Below are 17,576 nucleotides of genomic sequence, written 5' to 3' on the forward strand. Positions count from 1 at the left end.
GAGCGACCCTTTTGTGCCGGGTCTTAAAGAAAACATGCCAAGCGTGTTGATCACATCACGCACGAGTACAAGGACATGTTGTCTAGATTTCACACTGTGAGATAACTGACTGAGCGTTGATGTGTTTACTTCCGCCATGTGGAGCAGGGCGCTGAGGGCGAGCTGCTGCTGCTGGTCTGTGTGCAGGAGCAGTGGACCAAAGGTGAGCGCTGCTGAAGGCTGATGTTGATCTAGTGTCCTCTGAGTGCAGCTAAGTGTTTTGAGCACACGAGGACAAACGGACACCAGTGTCTGTGTTGACAGTACAACTCGTTTACCGATGCTTCCCTTTTTTTTTATGATTGAAACTGCCGCATGTGTCACACGAAATCATCTACACCCCACATTGAAAATAGAACGGAATAGTTTCCAGTTCTCATATAGTCATATTTTATACCCAATGCCACATAAATTGCAAAACAGATCAACAAACTTAAAATATGTAACAGTTGAGACAAGATAAGAAAAAGTAGACAAATTAGGCTTCAGCTCCGAAGTATAACTTGGAGGAGAATAGAGATACTTTATTGATCCCACAGGGAAATTATTTGACATAAAATGAATGGAAAATAAAGTTAAATAACAATTAAAGCTGCAAAAGCAGCCTTGAATGGTCCTCTTTACTTGCAGAACTCTGCCGCAGCGGACACGCTGATAATGATGTAGTTAGTATGCCAGGCCACGGGAGGGCGCAGTTGCTTGATTTTGTAATGAAACCACACAGACGCGTGTGCAGAGAACAACAATACGCTATAACACGTGAAGAAATTGGAGAGAAGCCGACACCCGTATGACGCATCGGATGTTATCAAGGGAGCGTCTCAACTATTAAACTACTGATATGGACCATAAAACTAGACGACAGACTGTGAGTCATACCACTACGGGTCCGCCATGTTTGTTTACAAGTGGACCAGAAGGAAGGGGACGGAGGCGGAGAGATGCGCATGCGCAGTAAGAGCTCTCCGGAGCCTCCGGCAGTCTCTCCAGGAGGGAATAGTGACCTTGACAGTATTTTTCCACCTTGGGAGCCGGGATAAAAACTTTGTGGATACAGTGGATCTGCACACGGGGCCTTACAATGTAGGACAACCATGGCGTGCACAACTAATCACCCCTGATATGATGTGGAGCGAACATGCATTGGATATCAGCTCAAATAATAAATTCAATACTAAATACTTTCATTTAGTTCGTGAAAATATCGTGGCTCCCTTTTTCCAATTTTGCAGGTGGCGCCATTGAGCCATTTCGCAAGTCACATGTGTCACTCCCCCAGATTATCGAATTCTGAGGAAATCCAATAGGGTCAGTGCTCGGGCCCTACTTAATATGTACAGGCTTAACTATGACAAATATAAGCACAGAAGGAATGGAATTAACAGAAAAGACGGGAAACATTGTTGACAGGGAGGAGTTATAGAGTCGAATGTCCACAGGAAGGAAGGGTTTCCTGTGTCGTCTGTCGCCGAAGGCGCTCCTGCTGTTTACCATCTGAGGGAAAGGTGAGCAGAGGTTCACCTGGTTGTGGCTAAGTGCATCTTAAACAAACAATTTCAGAGGTAAAAAAACAAATTGGTAAAATTTCAACAGCCTGAAGGTTCTTGCATCTGCAGTTTGGAAAAGCCCCAACCCCGAATGGAACTCTGTTCTGTGGTCTGATGAATGACAAAACACCGAAAATCTGATATGTTGTTTATGTTTTATTCAAAGGAAAACTATGGATTTTTAATTAAAGTCATTGTATTCTGTTTTAATTTACACTGGAGGATTGTTGTACTTCTTTTAATCTACATGGCGTTCTTTATATTGTGTGATTTAATAAACTTTTTTTTTTTAATCTTTCACTTTAAGTAAAGTTGTTTACACACCAGTGGTCAGAGGTTATGACAAACATATTGTTAACTGTAAGTCTGAGGTTTGACTGTCATCGGCTCAGCCTTTAACAGTGGATTTTTTAAGCCCTTTGGGAAATTCCTTTTTCTGTATTGGAAAAGTGGTAATCCACTGAGTGATGGACACGAAGATTTGACGTGGACTCGTTTTGATATCCGATTCTTCCTGACGGTTGTAGGTAATACGGCGCCCTCGCTCTGGGCGTGGCTGCGGCGCTCCAGACGTACCTGCGGCCAGGATGACGGCACTCGAGGCGGTGGAGTTCTGGAAAAGGCTCTTTGAGGAGCGAGGAGTGTCGGAGCCCGATCAGTCGAGCCGGTACATCGTCGCTCATCTGCTCGGTGCGAAAACTGTGAGTTGAAGTCTGCGGAGGCCGACCCTCATTGTTCTCTGACCTGCAGTCGCATCCTGAGCGTCACTTCCTGTTGTCACTCTCCGGGTTCATCCAGATCGAAGGTCTGGAGCCACAAAGACTCACAGAGTTTCTCAGCCGAGACGAAACGGAGCAGGTGTGGCGGCTCTGCACACGACGGCTCTCCAGGTGGAAATAGTTTCCATGCGTATCAAGGTGATTTTTTTTGTTGTTGTTTTTTTCACTGATTGTACTCACACGTGCTCATTCGGTGCAGAGTTCCGGTGCAGTACGTCATCGAGGAGTGGGACTTCAGGGATCTGACGCTCAAGATGAAACCTCCCGTGTTCATACCAAGACCCGAGACGGAGGTGAGTGGGGATGGAAACCCTCTGCAGAACAAACGGGAAACAACAAAATGGGATTACTGGCAGGAGGCGAGGTGAACATATCGATGCTGCACCACTCAGACACGAGGGCTTGGAGGCCGTTACAAAAAACGACGTCTTTAACAACATTTTAAAACGTGAACACATGATCCAAACTTTTACACATCCCCTATTGAAAATTCACTTTCTAATGGTTTTCTAACGGTAATATGAGGCCCCAGAAGTGAAGAAAGTCTGTCATCTTCCTCCACTTTTTAGTGAGCGTCTACTCGTACTGGCGAGTCGGAGATGTTCCCTTCATGACATCACGTGGGGAAACAACCCTCTCGTAGTGGTTACGCCCTTCCGCTCTCCGGCAGGTGAAAAAAAACTTACAGAGATTACTGCTATACCGAATAAATTCAGTATGATATGAAACAAACAGAACCGTGACCCTTCCAGTCAGCAGGAGCTAGCGTTAGCTCCAAGGTAGCTACTGTAACGACACCAAACTAAGTAACATATTCAGGCACGTTATATTTGTAATAACCAGTCTGAAAGTCTCAACTCCTTCAACTCCGCTTCAAACTGGCGTGGCGGTAAAACGGCGTTTCTACGAGCCCTAACGATAAACTACGTGAAATTATCTAGAGACATGTATAATGTGGAACCTTTAATTTAGCTGCCTGATGAAAACAAGTGTAATGATTGTGTTCATTCTCTGGTTGTGTCGCAGGAGTTGGTGGAGCTGGTGCTCACTGATCTGCAGACGAGGCCCGGGGTCGGCGCGGAGCCGGACGCTCGGCTCAACACCTGTTTAGAAGTGGGATGTGGGTCCGGGGCCATTTCCCTCAGTCTGCTGCAGAGTCTGCCCCAGGTGCGTTTCGTGTTCCGCAAAAAGAGGAAGTACATTTGCAACTCGTGAAAAGAAAATCACAATACTTTTTTCTAGAATCCAGGGCTGTGATTATAAGAGAGCCATCTCTCTCTCAAAGAAGCAGAGGTGGTTTTTTTGTGTGGTTTTTTTAGAATTTGTTTCAGAAAAATTCAGCATGCAGACGTAAATAGTTTGCAATATGTCGAGTATTTTCGCCCAGTTTGAAGATTGAGAATTGCTGACACGTCGACTTCAATTCCCCGCCGTTTTAATCCCAAACATCTTTTCCAATAATGTTGCGGAAACCCTCGCGTGAAAAGGTTTAATCTACTCAGTAACAGCTGCTGTTCGTACAGATGGACAGTGACAAAACTGTAAATGTAAAGTTAATAGCTGACAGCCGTCTCTACTTGTATTTAAAATGCGCATATGTCACACTTGGTTAACCAGTTTAATTAAAAACAATGATGCTGCATTAATGTGGGGGAACTGGAACGACGTCGTCAGGCCTTTTATTTATTTTTTTGTCTGTTTAACTTTGCTTTTCATTCTGTTGTTTTAATGTTTTTACCGCCTTTGACATTTTTTCTTTCCTTTCTGTCCGTTTGAGGAAAAATACAAACCAGAACAAGAGTAGGTGGTGAAGCTGGACCTGTTTGCTATTAGGAATCAAAACAACAAAAGGAAGGACTAAAATAAAACGCACACACAGATGTGATGGAATTTGTTTGACTGTGTGGGACTCATCCTCAACATGACTGATAATGTTTTTTTAATCTCATGACTTCTGGAAGTACATGCTGTTCCTATGATTCCATTGAGATGTCATATTTATAACAAACAAAGTACATCGTTTGGTGATACGACAGCGTAAAGAAACGCGGCGACTCTCCGCCGAGACATTCCAGGGTTTTCTTCTCCGCTGACTTCTTTCTTCTGTTAACCGTCAGAAGAAAGGAAAACGCTTACTTTTTCTCACGCCGTCAAATAGGCAAAACCAGAAAGGGTTGTTGTGCCTCGGGTGTTTTTTTTTTTTAAACAGCAAGGGTTGAAACTTTTTATTTACAGTTTGTTTGTCTTCGTGAAGCTTAAAGCCGTCGCCCTGGATCAAAGTCAGGACGCCGTGGATCTGACGAGAGAGAATGCTTTGAGGTGTGTTACACCATGAAATACACTTATATCTTTACGACTATATGTTTATCCATGTTGTTGAATTAACTGATGAATGGCTTTTTTTTTTTTTTTTTTTTAATTCAGGTTGGGACTCCAGGACAGGTTGCAGATTCATCACTTAGATATCATGAAAGGTAGGCGAAAGAAGCATTTAAAAAAAATACAAAAATACAAAAACAGACTTCTGATTAAAGGTCATAATGAATCTTTTTATGTATTTTTAGATGCTGAAGCCGTACTGAGGACCTGTGGCCGTGTTTCAGCTGTGGTCAGTAACCCTCCCTACCTGTTTTCACAGGATCTGACGTCACTGGAGCCCGAGGTCGTCAGGTAACTGAAACAAATTCCTCCTAACTGTGAGCGATCATTATTTTTTCAGTGGTTAATGAATGGAAATTTGGAGATTTTCTAATTTTAACATGGATTGTGCGGTAATATCCAACTCTGAACTGGAATAATCTGAAAATGAATGATTTCACCCTTGAAAGTTGTTGAAGGCCTTTCATTTATGTGTGATAAAAATCTTTTGAAATGAATTAAAATGGCATATTTCACAACATATTTCACACTTAGTACTAAGTCCTGTCCTGCAACGTTAACGTCTTGACTGCAGAAAAGTCTTACATAGGATGATTTTTTTTTTTTTTATCATACACGATGGCCTAAAGTGAAAAAGTGTTGACATTCCTGTCTATAATTATTATTCCGTTCAGAAAATCGCAATGTTGCAGTGACGATAGCAAGCAGATTCAATGAAACTGCAGTGTTTTGCTCGAGGCAGGTTGTGTTCCAACCTTGTGCTCAACATGTAATTAAGAATATGAACAAGTTGCATAGGGTGTTATTACATGTTGAGAGAATCAGCCAATATAAGAAGTCACAAAAGAATCCGCTGTACAATTAGTCTGTGCTTATTGTCAAAGCATGTAATTACATGAATTAAGCCACTGTTCTCCACTGGTTTAGAATTTCTATTAAAAAAAAAATCTGATAAGAAGTAATTGGAGATTTAGAGAAATTAAACATACTGAATTAGATGAATGTATAATTACACATCCCTCATGAGAGTTATATTTACTTGAAAGTCATAATGTGAAACAATAATTCACACTAATGATTTGGTTTAGTAGTAGCTTGACCACTGTAATCTATATAATCTGACGTATTCAGGACTAAAGTAGCAGATGAGATAATTTAGCGACATACGAACAAGTGGTAGAACATTAATCACAATGTGAATCGATAATAAAGCAGAAAAGTGTGAACTTGGTTTAATTATGGCTCGATTCCAAGTTTTAATTTCCCCCCATTTCATTTAGATTATTCCACTCATTTGTAGTAGCCGCATGTTTCATATCCTTCACCGAACTGTCGATTTGAAGAAAATCTTTTTCTTTTCAGGAATAATTTGGACCGTTAAATTGGGATAATGTGTGAAAGTCTGCCATCAGCCACTTTAGTGCCAATTAATATAGAAAGTATTTTTGGAGGAAGAAGTTTAAAAGCAAAGGATTGACTCTTTATCACTTCTGGCAGGAAGTCAATTGTGTGGAAAATGAAAAAAATAAAAACGAGACAACAGCAGGATTCACTGTGGTGGCGTTCTCTGCTGCTTCCAGATTTGAAGACCACGCCGCTTTAGACGGAGGTGAAGACGGTTTAACAGTCATCAAGCAGATACTGAGTCTCGCACCGCAGATCCTGTTAAATCACGGGTGAGGAAGCACTGCTGCACACACACACACACCCACCCGCACACACACACGATCCCACCTGGGTTTAATTCCTAACGGCGGTGGCGACTTGTCGCTAGAACAGCATGTTCTGAAAAACACACGTATCGTGTTGCCTCTTTAATGAGTTGAGCTTTTCTGGAAAGACTTCCAGTAAATACAGTTCCAGAAATCTGCCGCCGCCGCCGCTCCCCTGATAACGCCGTTCAGCCGACGATTGCATTTTTAATCCACTTTCTCTTGGGTTTTTTTTCTTTTTTCTTTGTTTTGTTTTTTTAATGTGGCGAGAAACAGACGTGTTTACTTGGAGGTGGAGCCCAGACACCCCCCGCTCGTTCGCCGGTGGGTGGAGGTGAACGCAGAGGAGCTGCAGTACGTTGAGACGCGACACGACATCACTGGCAGGTCTGTGAGGGAAGGCCTCAGAGAGTGTGTGTGTGTTTTTTTTTAATGCCTCATGATCATTATGATTTAAAATTTAAACTCTGGTTACAAGTGCAACTTCACCTTCAGCATCTCTGACATTTAATTGACTTTTTCTTTTTTTTTTCTCTCTCACCCCCCCCTTCAGACCTCGATTCTGCATCCTTCAGAAAGAAGAGCCAAACAAGAACGACAAACTAGATCTGGAGTGAGAAACCCAAGATCCTATTACGCTGGCTTTAGCCCAGGTCACCCCCCCCCCCCCCCCCCCCCCCCCTCACTCCCCCCACCCCACCCCACCCCACACCACCGCTCGCACTGATACGATTCACATTTTCACAAGCTCGCATACTATCCCTATCGCCCGTTGCACTTTTTAATCAGATAAACGCCCGGCGGTCACATCCTGCGCCACAATAAAAGCGCGTGCGGGGTTGGCACGGGCGCCGGCTCAAAGCTGAAGGTAATTACCGAGGCTTTTCTTAGAACCCTCCCTCTCAGAATCTCACCCTCCTCCCAGGAAGCATTCAGGAGTTCCGTGAATCCGCTGATGAAAAGGTCCTCCCCTTCGCTTGTCCACTCGCTGACTCAGATGCAGGCGGTATGCATTGTTGAGCAAAAAGCACGCGCGCACACACACACACACACACACACTGCGGCCTTCCAATTTCCACACACACTCGAAGGCAGCCGCCGTGCGTGTTGGTTAACGACGTTTCTCGACGCGACTTCGAGCAAAATGGAGGGACAAGCACACAAAGGATAGCAACTCCAGTTGGATATTTTAATAGAAAAAAATAAAGAAAATGTACACATGTAAAAGGTACAAAAAAGAAAAAAAAATTGCTCTACTGATAAAAAATAAAATGGCGTCTCAATGGAATCAGTGTACTTCTTTGTGTACTTCCACAGCTGATGAGGGTAAAGCTCATCGAGTTCCTCATCGAGTTCCTCATCAAGTGTTGATTGCAGTACTGCATTTTTTTAGTTTTATTTTTTTTTTCCTTGCAAGTCGTCGTCTTTTTCGCCAAGTCCTCCATAAACCACGCCTGGAACCAGTACACGTTCAGTACGAGCTGAATGTTTGTTGTTTGTTTTTCGTCAGCAACAACACGATGACCCTGCGTCCAGTATTTCGGCGACTGGCCTCCAACTGCGAGAGCAGCGGCGTCCTCTACAGGCACCTCGTACCTGCATTCCAGTTCATTTTTGTGGTTTAGGCGTTTGTTTTTTCCCCGTTTTTTTTTAGCTTCCTCATTCAGAAGCAGCCGCTCCGCCGACCCCCCCCCCCCCCTCACACCTTGAAGGGATAGTCTCGCAAGTATCGCAGCAGGGGCCTCGGGAGCGGGAGCTGGTCGTGGCACTCAGAGTGTGTGTTGATGACGAGGCGCGTGAGGTGCTGCAGCGACGGGAGGCTCTGGGGCTTGTACACCGCCCGCTTCAGTTTCAGGACCACGGACGTCTCCTGGAGGGTCTGCTGGGAAGCCTTGGAAGGAGCCTCCGCCGCCGCCTCCCCCCTTTCCTCCTCTTCCTCCTCCACCTTGGGCTCCTCGGCTCTCCGCCCCGGCCCCATGTAGTGCTGCACGAGACTGGGCACGTTGGGGAAGGACGATATGCTGGGCCGGGCGGGGGAGCTGGAGTCCAGCAGGAACTGGGCGCCGCTGTACTGGATGCGAATGCTGGTGGGTCCCCGCGCCGTCCTGACCGACAGGGTCAGCATGTACAGCGGGTGGCTGCTGTCCCGCACCAGGAAGGCTCCTTCAGACGCCTCTTGCAGTGCGGCGTGGGCCTGGGCGGCAGTCACGGCGCCCCAGTACCATCCTACGCACACAAGATTCCACAACATTAGTCACTGCGAACGCACTGTGCCGTCGAGCAACTTCACCAAATCCCCCCCAAGCCAACGCAAGCGAAACACGAGACTCCCTTTAAACGGTCGTTTCCGACTGCCGTTACCTGAATTCTCTAGAAAGCAGAAGTTGCTGGCGATGGCCCGCAGGTCCTTCGTGGGGTCCCATAATGGAGGGGCGCTCTGAAGGCAAGGTGGAGGTGGTGCAGTGCCTGCCCTCATGCCCCGACGGGCTTCAGAGGAGGGCGCTGCTGGCAGAAGATTTCTGGGACTGCAAACAAAATGGAAGATGTGGTTAAGATTTTTTCCAATGAACAAACAAACCACAGGCTTGATCTTCTCACGTTTCACACAGATTTAGTGTTTTTTTTCTTCTTCTGTTGGCTAGTGCAAATTTCATTATTTATATTCGGCTACACCATCAACCATGTGTAAAAAAGAAAAAAATAATCAAACAATCAATAACTGTAAATGTAGGTAAATCTTTCTACTTCATTACTAGATACTTCTTATAACATTAGATCAGCATTTTACTTAAGTCTACAATTTGTGTTCAGTTCTTAGCCCATATTCGTCTTTACATTTAGTGTGATTAAAATATTGACAGATTTACTTGTTTGTTTTTTAAATTCAGTTATTTTTTAGGTTAATGAGAAAAGTGACAAAGAAAAGTCAACTCACCCGGGGACACAGAGAATCATGCTATTGGCCAAAAAACACCAACAAAATCCGGTCAAAGATCCTCTGAGAAGAAGAGAAACATAAAGCAGGACGGCCGCGTATCTAAAGTAAAAACACCTCGTCTGGATAAACAAGTCGTGTCATCGGGTCGCAGCGGAGAGGCCGAGAGGGCACGGAGCGCGAGAGAGTCCGCCGCACGAGAAGAGTCCGCGAGCCGCGGCGCTTTAATCCTCCGCAGATTATTTCAAAAATATATATACAGAGAGAAGGGAATAAATAAAAACGTGAATAAAGCTCGCGGTGCGGTTCGACAACGGGCTTCGAGCGTGTTGTCGGCGGCGTGGGATCCCAGCGACTGAAGGACAGAGTGTAAAAGGCTCGGCTTTTAAAATTTACCGTTTCCTAGAAGTCTATTCTGAGAACTGCTCGGCACCGGCAGCTCTGACGTCACGCCTCCCCGCACCAACCGCCGCCGGCCATCTCTCCTCCTCGCGCCTGCCTCCGCGGCTCGCGACAGCAATTTTTTTCCTCTTAATTTTCTTTCTTTTCTTTATTTGCTTATTTTATTTATTACTTTTTCACCCCCCCCCCCCCCCCCCTCACACACACACACGGCACCGCACCACACTGAGGCCGGGCTCGGCTCTCCCGTAGCTCCGCCTGCCTTTCGCTGAAGCGGCCGCTCGCTCGCTCGCTCGCTCCCAGGAACCGCGCGCCCGCTTCTGCCTATCCGCTTTCCAGGAACACCGGTCGGGCCTGACTCCGCCCCGCCGGGCGGCCCAGGCTGAGCCTTCGTTCTGGGAACTCGCAGGCTCCACATTAAAGATAATAGGAATGCACGCAGGCTATTTCCAGTAATATAGATTTCCCTCGATCCCGGTGGAAAAACACGGCGAGAAGCTTTCTCGGAGCTCCACAATAATTACACTCGCGAAAATAAGCTGGTTTTTTTTTAATTATTATTTTACTATCAACTCAAACTGATGCGGTTTTATTTTGATCATAGTTTGTAGTGAATTAAAACAAGTATGGGTGTGTGTTTTTGTATTATTAATATGTCTAGGGGAGTCTCACCTTGGAGATTCCTGCTTCTTTTAAGTAAACTTTAAACTCATTCAAACAAACAAGGCCTGTTTCTGAGGTTTAACACAAGATAGACATAACGTAGATACACTTTTATCTATGAGCATGCATTTCTGAACCTCCACGTTCAAAGAAATTGTTTCTTTATAAAGTATAAATGCTTTATCTTAGTCCTCGTGTTGCTTTGTGGGTCTATTTTACCATACAAGTCTGCAATGTGCTGTACAGAAGGAGACACCGACTTGTTTTTGTTTAATAGAAATCCAAGGAACATCCTGTACAGAGACGGGGAAAGAAAAAAACATCTTCAAAATATTTCCTCCAACAATAATTTGAGCCTTTTCCCACCACTCACACAGGACCATGTGGTGTCATAATAATAACTACATTCACCAAAGCCTGCAGATCCTGTTGGCTAAATATCATGGTTTTCCAAGAAATCCTGAAATGAGCTGCTTTATTTTTTTTAACAACAGAAAAACCTGAAGACAACTCTATTCCTTCTGGATATTTAATTTTAGGTTCATGAAAATAAACCAATAATAATTTTCAAAAAATGCTTTAGTTGTTATATAACTGGAAAACCTGAAATAGGTTTCGGTTATAAAACCAACCATAAACCGTCTACAAAAATCACTCCCTTGACACTGGACCTGACTGAAATTCTTTCTTCCTGAAGCAGTTTGTAGATGTGATTTTCCAATCGTGAGATGTTTGCTTTGTTTCATGGCAGTAATTTGAAATGAATAACTTTGCTAGACACATTTTCTTTCAGAATTGTGCACCTGAAGGGTCAACTTTGCCGACTGAAGAGTGTTTTATAAGCAAACGACTTGATTTTGAAAAGTTAAAATGTTTCTAAAATCAAATCTATGCCCCACATGTGACGTGTTTTTTCCTCCCATTTTATTCTTTTGCAGAAGAATAAAAATAAATATTGCACTGAAAGCAAAATGAAGAGGAACTCTGTCCGCGGTTTCTGTGCAGTGATTCTAAATTTGTTTATCCAGCACTTTCAATCAACGCGCTGTGTGTACTCATCGAAAACACTGTGGACTGTTTTAACTCATTCCTAAACACAGTTTAGACCTCGGCTTTAAAGCCTCTACAGACTGGTCCGCTGGCGCTCCAAATTACAAAATGACTTCCCCATTGTCTCTTGTCTGACCTTTGCCACACTGCAAAGGTCGGAGAGTTTAGAAAAAGCAGAGTGCTTGAGTTTCTTTATTCATGAACTGGCTGGTTTGCATGTAAAAAAAGCTAAATAAAATCTATTTCAAGAGTCCAAAATGCAAACAGACATCTCTTAACTACCTTAACTAACTCTGAGATATTCACACTATTGCCAGGGAAACAACACAAACCAGAATATATTCACATTTTGAGAACATATTTTCCTAAAACAGCTTCAATAAAACAGGGATTTATCTTTACACAAGTGTGCCCTTAATAAATAATGCAGCTGAATGTCATGGCTGCAGTTTTGTTCTGTATTTCACATATGGATGAAGAAGCACAAACGTTAAAGAGTCTTATGTCGACGTCTCCTCAGCTACCACTTCCTGATCCAATGGTTTAACGTTAAATTTGTTATGAAAAGTTTTATTATTCTCGTATGTCACCCTGAAGCCTCCAGTGTGTGTGTGTGTGTGTGTGTGTGTGCATGTGTCTACTTAGACTCTCTCAATTAGAATTACTGCATTTATTTGCGTCAGCTTCAACATTTGGAACACGTGAGGCCTAAAATTGGACTTTGCTGACGCAGTCGTGACATTTTCACCAGTGTCCTTTTGTAATCCATGGTTGCACTTCCGAAAATGTTTTCACCCTTTTTAATTTTTTTTAAGTGTACTCCAGGTTTCCAACCACTCCAGTAAATCCTCGTGATTGTCTGACTTTTTCTTTTTTTTGACTCAAACACACATGCTGTTTTTTTTTTTCTAACACCAAATAACAACCGTTTGCCATCAATCTTCAACATTCCACCACAACTTTCCCCCCTGAAAATAGACTAATCACCCACTAACGCAGTACTACCGGGTGAACATCCTCACGTTAATCCAACAGAATCTCGCAGGCGCGGCGTGAGAGCGTTAAAACAGGCGGCCGCTTTTACGACAGCACTGCCCGTCAAATAAAAGTTTCCTGGAAAGTTTTTTTTTTTTTTTTGCTTTCCAGCAAACTTCCCCCAAACGCGTCTCCCACCAGCCATTGTGCGCCGCTCTCTTTTAATCACTCCCAGCTGTGACCATCAGAACAACTTAGGCCAGTCAGCATTCATCCCACAAATCCCACATATGAGCTCGCGGAGATCGTCGGCGAGTTTAATTTTCCAGCACGAGCAGGCGACTCGGGGATGTACCGAATTAGTGAGGGGAGAGATGTCTGGGACGCCATGAACATCGGCGGAGAGAGGGAGAGAGGGAGAGAGGGGGAGAGGGGGAGAGAGAGAGAAATGGGCGTTTCAAGAAGATTCTTAGAAAAGCTTCCAGTGCCTGGAATCGGCAACATAAATTCCTCTGTTGTGCGTTAGGAGACCCTGATTCATCCGCTCAGCTTTTGTTCCCAGAGAACAGGCCTGGAGAAAAATGTGGCTTTTTTTAAATAAGGAGCGCGTTTGTTGATTTGTACAGTTTCACCAAATTGATTATTTTATACGCTTTCAAACATCTGTGAAATGGCATTTAAGTGTTTTAATCTTATTGATTTTGAAAAAATAAAAAAATATTTTTTTTAGTAGTACTTGCAGGGATGGTTCTGGTCACACAGGTGGCTTCAAATGCCAAAGTGTGAAATTCTCAGAAAGCGAAGCATGCGAGGGTTTTGATTCACGGTCCAAGAGGTGACAGCGGACAGCCGGACTCGGTTCAGCCGGTTCGTTCACCACCTCGGGCTGAAACGCCCCCCCCCCCCCCCCCCCCCCCCCCCCAAGTATTCAATCTTCCCCCCACTGGATCTTCCATGAGGCTGAAATTTGTCACGAAGCGAGACGATCCAACAATGGACGGATTGATATGAAGTTCAAAAGCATCCGTGTTCTCCTCGGTGTGATGTGGTTATCCCATAAAAGACAGACGCGGGAGTGTTGAGGGCCACCGCTATTACGTCAGGTGAAGCGATTCACGCCGGGCTCTTTAGCGTCGTCGGGTCTTTCACACGACACGCAGGCTGATGAGACGCACATGCCTCAGACATGTGAACGTGTGCAAGCAATGTCTTCTCAGGGTGGTGGACACGCCCGGCAAAATAAAGACCTTGGGTGAAAAATAACAACTTCTGGGTTATTAAAAAAAAAAAAAAAAAAAAAATCATTGGAATTAAGAAATGGAGACGCCGCCGTGTTGTGGCTGTGACGCGTTAACGGGGCCGTCAGCAGCGTCGGGGGTCAGCGACTCTCATTAAAGCTCAGCCAGGTTGCTGGAAGTCAAGTCGTTGGTGCAAGTCGTGTTATTTTGGTCCGTTTGAGTCAATGACTTGGCGTTCTGTGTTTTCACTTTCAAATCCTGCCGCCGCTGATGAAGGTATTCTTTGTCTGAAGTGAACTTTACACTTGTCCCGTCTCAGGGTGTTCAGATGTGTACCTCATGTTCCCGGGAAAATAAAAATATCAGCGTCGTGTTTTTGGACAAATACTTTTGACTTCAATACCAGATAAAGACATGGTTGTTCAGGCCTGGTATTACATCAGAGCCACGGTGGTAGCAAACCTATCTATCTATCTATCTATCTATCTATCTAGTGACAAAGGCTGAGATATCCTACAGGAAAAAAGGAGTTTGGTATAATAGTAACCGTCGGTACAATTGAAGTGAGCTGCCAACATGAAGAAACGGTTTCACAGGAGCTGCTCAAATCTATTTAGCATTTATTTCAAGTTGGAACTTTAAATGAAATGTAAATGAAAAACAGGATGTAATGATTTTTTGACCAAAATGTAAAGCACAGCTCGGGGATATGATGTTAAGACGACTGCTTGCTGGAGGTTTGGAGATGAATGTCTGATTCCCGTCTGATGTCGAGTTCAAATCCTAAACAGTCGACTGTTTTCTGCGCCAGAGATTTTATCTTGCGCTGCCCCAGATGCTCTGCGCCGATGAAAGGTCTGGACTGCAGGCGGGAAGCGCGGCACGCCGACTGTTCTGAGCCACGTCGTGGCGGTGCCGTGCGGGGGGACAAACGAACCCTCTTGTGGGAGCATCTATTATTTCACACGCATGTCGTTTAGCCCTGATCAGAGATACTAGATACCTGATTAGAAATACAATAATTTAATATTTTGATTCATCAGACTGGAAAAGTACACCTTCGTCTCTGAATATACTGACCAGAGTTCCTGAAGTAGGTTTCTAATTTTAAAAAAAAGACTTTTGGGGTAAATTGGTGACGCCGTGTCCCTCATAACGTGCAGGAGGCTCCGTCTCTTTATGGCTTCATTTACACCCAGTTATGTCACTGAGCCGAAATGCAAAATCATTCTCCGTGTGAAATAGGAGCAGAGGATGATTCTCCATCCCATAATGCCTGCGAACACATTGTGAGCTCTCTGTTGTATGCATGTAATCTGTGTGTGTGTGTGTGTGTACCAATAAGCAAAGGTTCTGAGAGAAAAAGAGAACTCACCAGCGGCGGTTGGCCAATAGAGGGCGCCAGGGAGCCGCCCTCCCTGAGATCAAGAAGGGTTTCTCTAAAAAGAAAAACCAAAAAAAATAAAAAAATAAATCAATATACTATAATTATGTACAAATATATTCATGCCAACAAACTAACAAATGGCCCTGAATTGTATTTGCTCTGGATTTTCGGGATTTCTCTCTCTCGTGGTCTGTGTGTGAATGAAAGCCGCCCCGAGGAGGCGGGGCTTAATAAACCTTAATAAACCAATCAGCATCATTTCATGTCGGAGACTTGGGGAGCCTTTAAAATCGTCAGTCGCCAGACCTGCTGGGTGTTTGGCTTAAAGTCAGTGCTGGTTTGTTTCTACCAGATGTTGAGATGAAAACAACAAGCGGTGATTAATATATTATTATATCTGTCACATCTCGTCTAATTCACCGTTTGAAAGAAGAAATGTGGCTGAGAAGCTGCAGGTCAGGTTCAACTCTGCCCATCAAAGTTATTTTTTTAAACTCACACTAACAGAAATGCGTTCAGAATTTTGCAAATGTGCCCAGGTTTGTTTATGTTTATAAATGTTTCGATATGATTGTATTTATTAATGGCTTAATTATTTGTTTGCAGAATTGATGTGTCGTTTGAAAATATACCTGATGTACCTTTTGTTTTTCCTAAACTCAGACTGTCATTTCCAGTACCGCAGCCCTGAAACACATTCATTTTCTAAAAGAGACTAATGAAGCTTCTCCTTGTATTTGTTTACAAGCATGTTAATAAAAGAGTCACATTAATAGTAACGAAGTGCTCTCTATTCACTCGCTGTTTGAAAGAACTATAATATTTCATCCTCGTTCAATCTAAAAAAAAAAAAAGGCAAGACTGTTGTAATGTGGCTTATAAATTCACTGTATTGAAATGAAGTTGGCTGAAAATGTATAACAATGAAAAGCCCAGCCTAAGAAATGTTCCACCAGACGCCGCTACATCGGTGTTTCCTCGGCTAAATGAGGTTCTAAAGGAAGCACCGAGCCTCCTTTCCTTCGCTTATTGAGAATTCCAACGCGCCTTATCATGGCCGCCACTCAAACACTTCCGGGGTTAAGGAGAAGTGGACAGGAAAGGAGATAGGAGGGAGTGTTCGGATGTATTAGTTTACCGTGGGCGATTGGGCCCATCCTGTGGCCAAGGTAACTGCTCAGGCTCGAGGTAATGCATCTGCTGGAAAAAAAAAAAAAAGAGGAGACAGCAGTTATGCAAATCAGTCCTGTAAAGTGAGAATTTTTATGGCCTGCCATGGCTGCAGATTTATGCGCTATACTCAGAATACACAAGACGGGGCTCCTGCTGAACTCATATTTTATGGAGGCGCTTCAATACACTGAACTGTGCCTCCTTGTTATTGTCGTCACTGTCTGATGTAAACATTCGATGCCTCTTGTATGGGAAATGTAATTATTGCACATGATCGAGGTCAATAAGTAAAAAAAAAAAAGAAGAGGAAGAAGGCTGGGGACCGATTTAGAGTAGTTAATGAACTTAAAATGCCTGCCTTGTTGAGTTTAGTTTTACAGTTGGAGGCGACAGGATGAGATGGAGACAAACCCACAGGAAGAACATGCACTCCACAAAGAAAGACCACAACTTTCAACCACGGTCAGTCTCACGAAGCAGTTATGCAGTCAGATGATTCATTTTGGATTTAAAAGGTCATTTCTGAGCAAAGAAAAAAAAAAACGTGTCAGAAACACGATGGCGTCTTCTGATACCCGGCGAGGTGACCGCCATGGTTACATCACATTTCTGAGAAAAAAAAAAAATCAACAAAACATTTCCTGAAATCTCTGGAAGATTCAGGCAAATGGAGTTTTAGTTATCCAATGATGAAGGCTGTGTGTTCACTTCTATCACTTCTTCACATTTGTCATCGGATTCACTTAGAATATAACACATTTTGGCTATTTTTCATTTGCTCTATTATAAGTCAGCATTAAAATTTTTAAAAAGACACATTTATACCTTACATGAAACACATATGACCTCTTCATTATGACACACTTTCTCAACACCAACTCTCTTCAAGAAAATAATTAAGGAGATGACAGAAAAATAAAACAGATGTCAATAAAAACACTCAACTTTTGGATTCAACAAATATGCCAACAAAGGAGATTACAAGAATATCTGCGGAGATTTTATCCAGACTCCCGAGGTGGAAAGATTCTTTCACGGTTTCCTGCAAAGACTGCCGGAGGCTACCGAACCTGTTACTGCGCATGCGCCTCTCTCTCTCTCTCCCCCCTTCCCTCCTGCTCATCCAGTTGTAAACAAACATGGCGGCCCGTTGTGGTATTACGCGCGGTCTGTATTCTAGTTTTATCGTCCATATCAGTAGTTTTATAGTCGAGACTCACACCTGATAGCATCCGATGCGTCATCAGTCCATGCGGGTGTCAGGTGTTCTCCATTTTCTTCACATTCGTGTTGTTCG

General features: G+C 43.7%; 2 protein-coding genes across 2 annotated transcripts; one reads left to right on the forward strand and one right to left on the reverse strand.

The window, feature by feature from the left end:
- The first annotated feature begins 80 nt into the window (after positions 1-80).
- hemk1 (HemK methyltransferase family member 1) lies at positions 81-7,479 on the forward strand. The gene is made up of 11 exons (XM_080494906.1): positions 81-202; positions 2,114-2,287; positions 2,385-2,476; positions 2,565-2,658; positions 3,392-3,532; positions 4,620-4,684; positions 4,790-4,839; positions 4,930-5,035; positions 6,325-6,420; positions 6,733-6,843; positions 7,010-7,479. Exons 1-11 carry the CDS (start codon positions 137-139, stop codon positions 7,071-7,073), a joined length of 1,059 nt encoding a protein of 352 aa, XP_080351032.1. The 5' UTR covers positions 81-136; the 3' UTR covers positions 7,074-7,479.
- Positions 7,480-7,626: 147 nt separating this feature from the next.
- On the reverse strand, positions 7,627-10,065 carry cisha (cytokine inducible SH2-containing protein a). The gene is made up of 3 exons (XM_080494907.1): positions 9,392-10,065; positions 8,818-8,981; positions 7,627-8,682 (listed from the first exon to the last, which is right to left on the reverse strand). The coding sequence occupies exons 1-3, from the start codon at positions 9,409-9,411 to the stop codon at positions 8,156-8,158; spliced, it is 711 nt and encodes a 236-aa protein (XP_080351033.1). The 5' UTR covers positions 9,412-10,065; the 3' UTR covers positions 7,627-8,155.
- Positions 10,066-17,576: the final 7,511 nt, after the last annotated feature.

This window comes from Blennius ocellaris, assembly GCF_963422515.1.
Source record: "Blennius ocellaris genome assembly, chromosome: 4".
NCBI lineage: Eukaryota > Metazoa > Chordata > Actinopteri > Blenniiformes > Blenniidae > Blennius > Blennius ocellaris.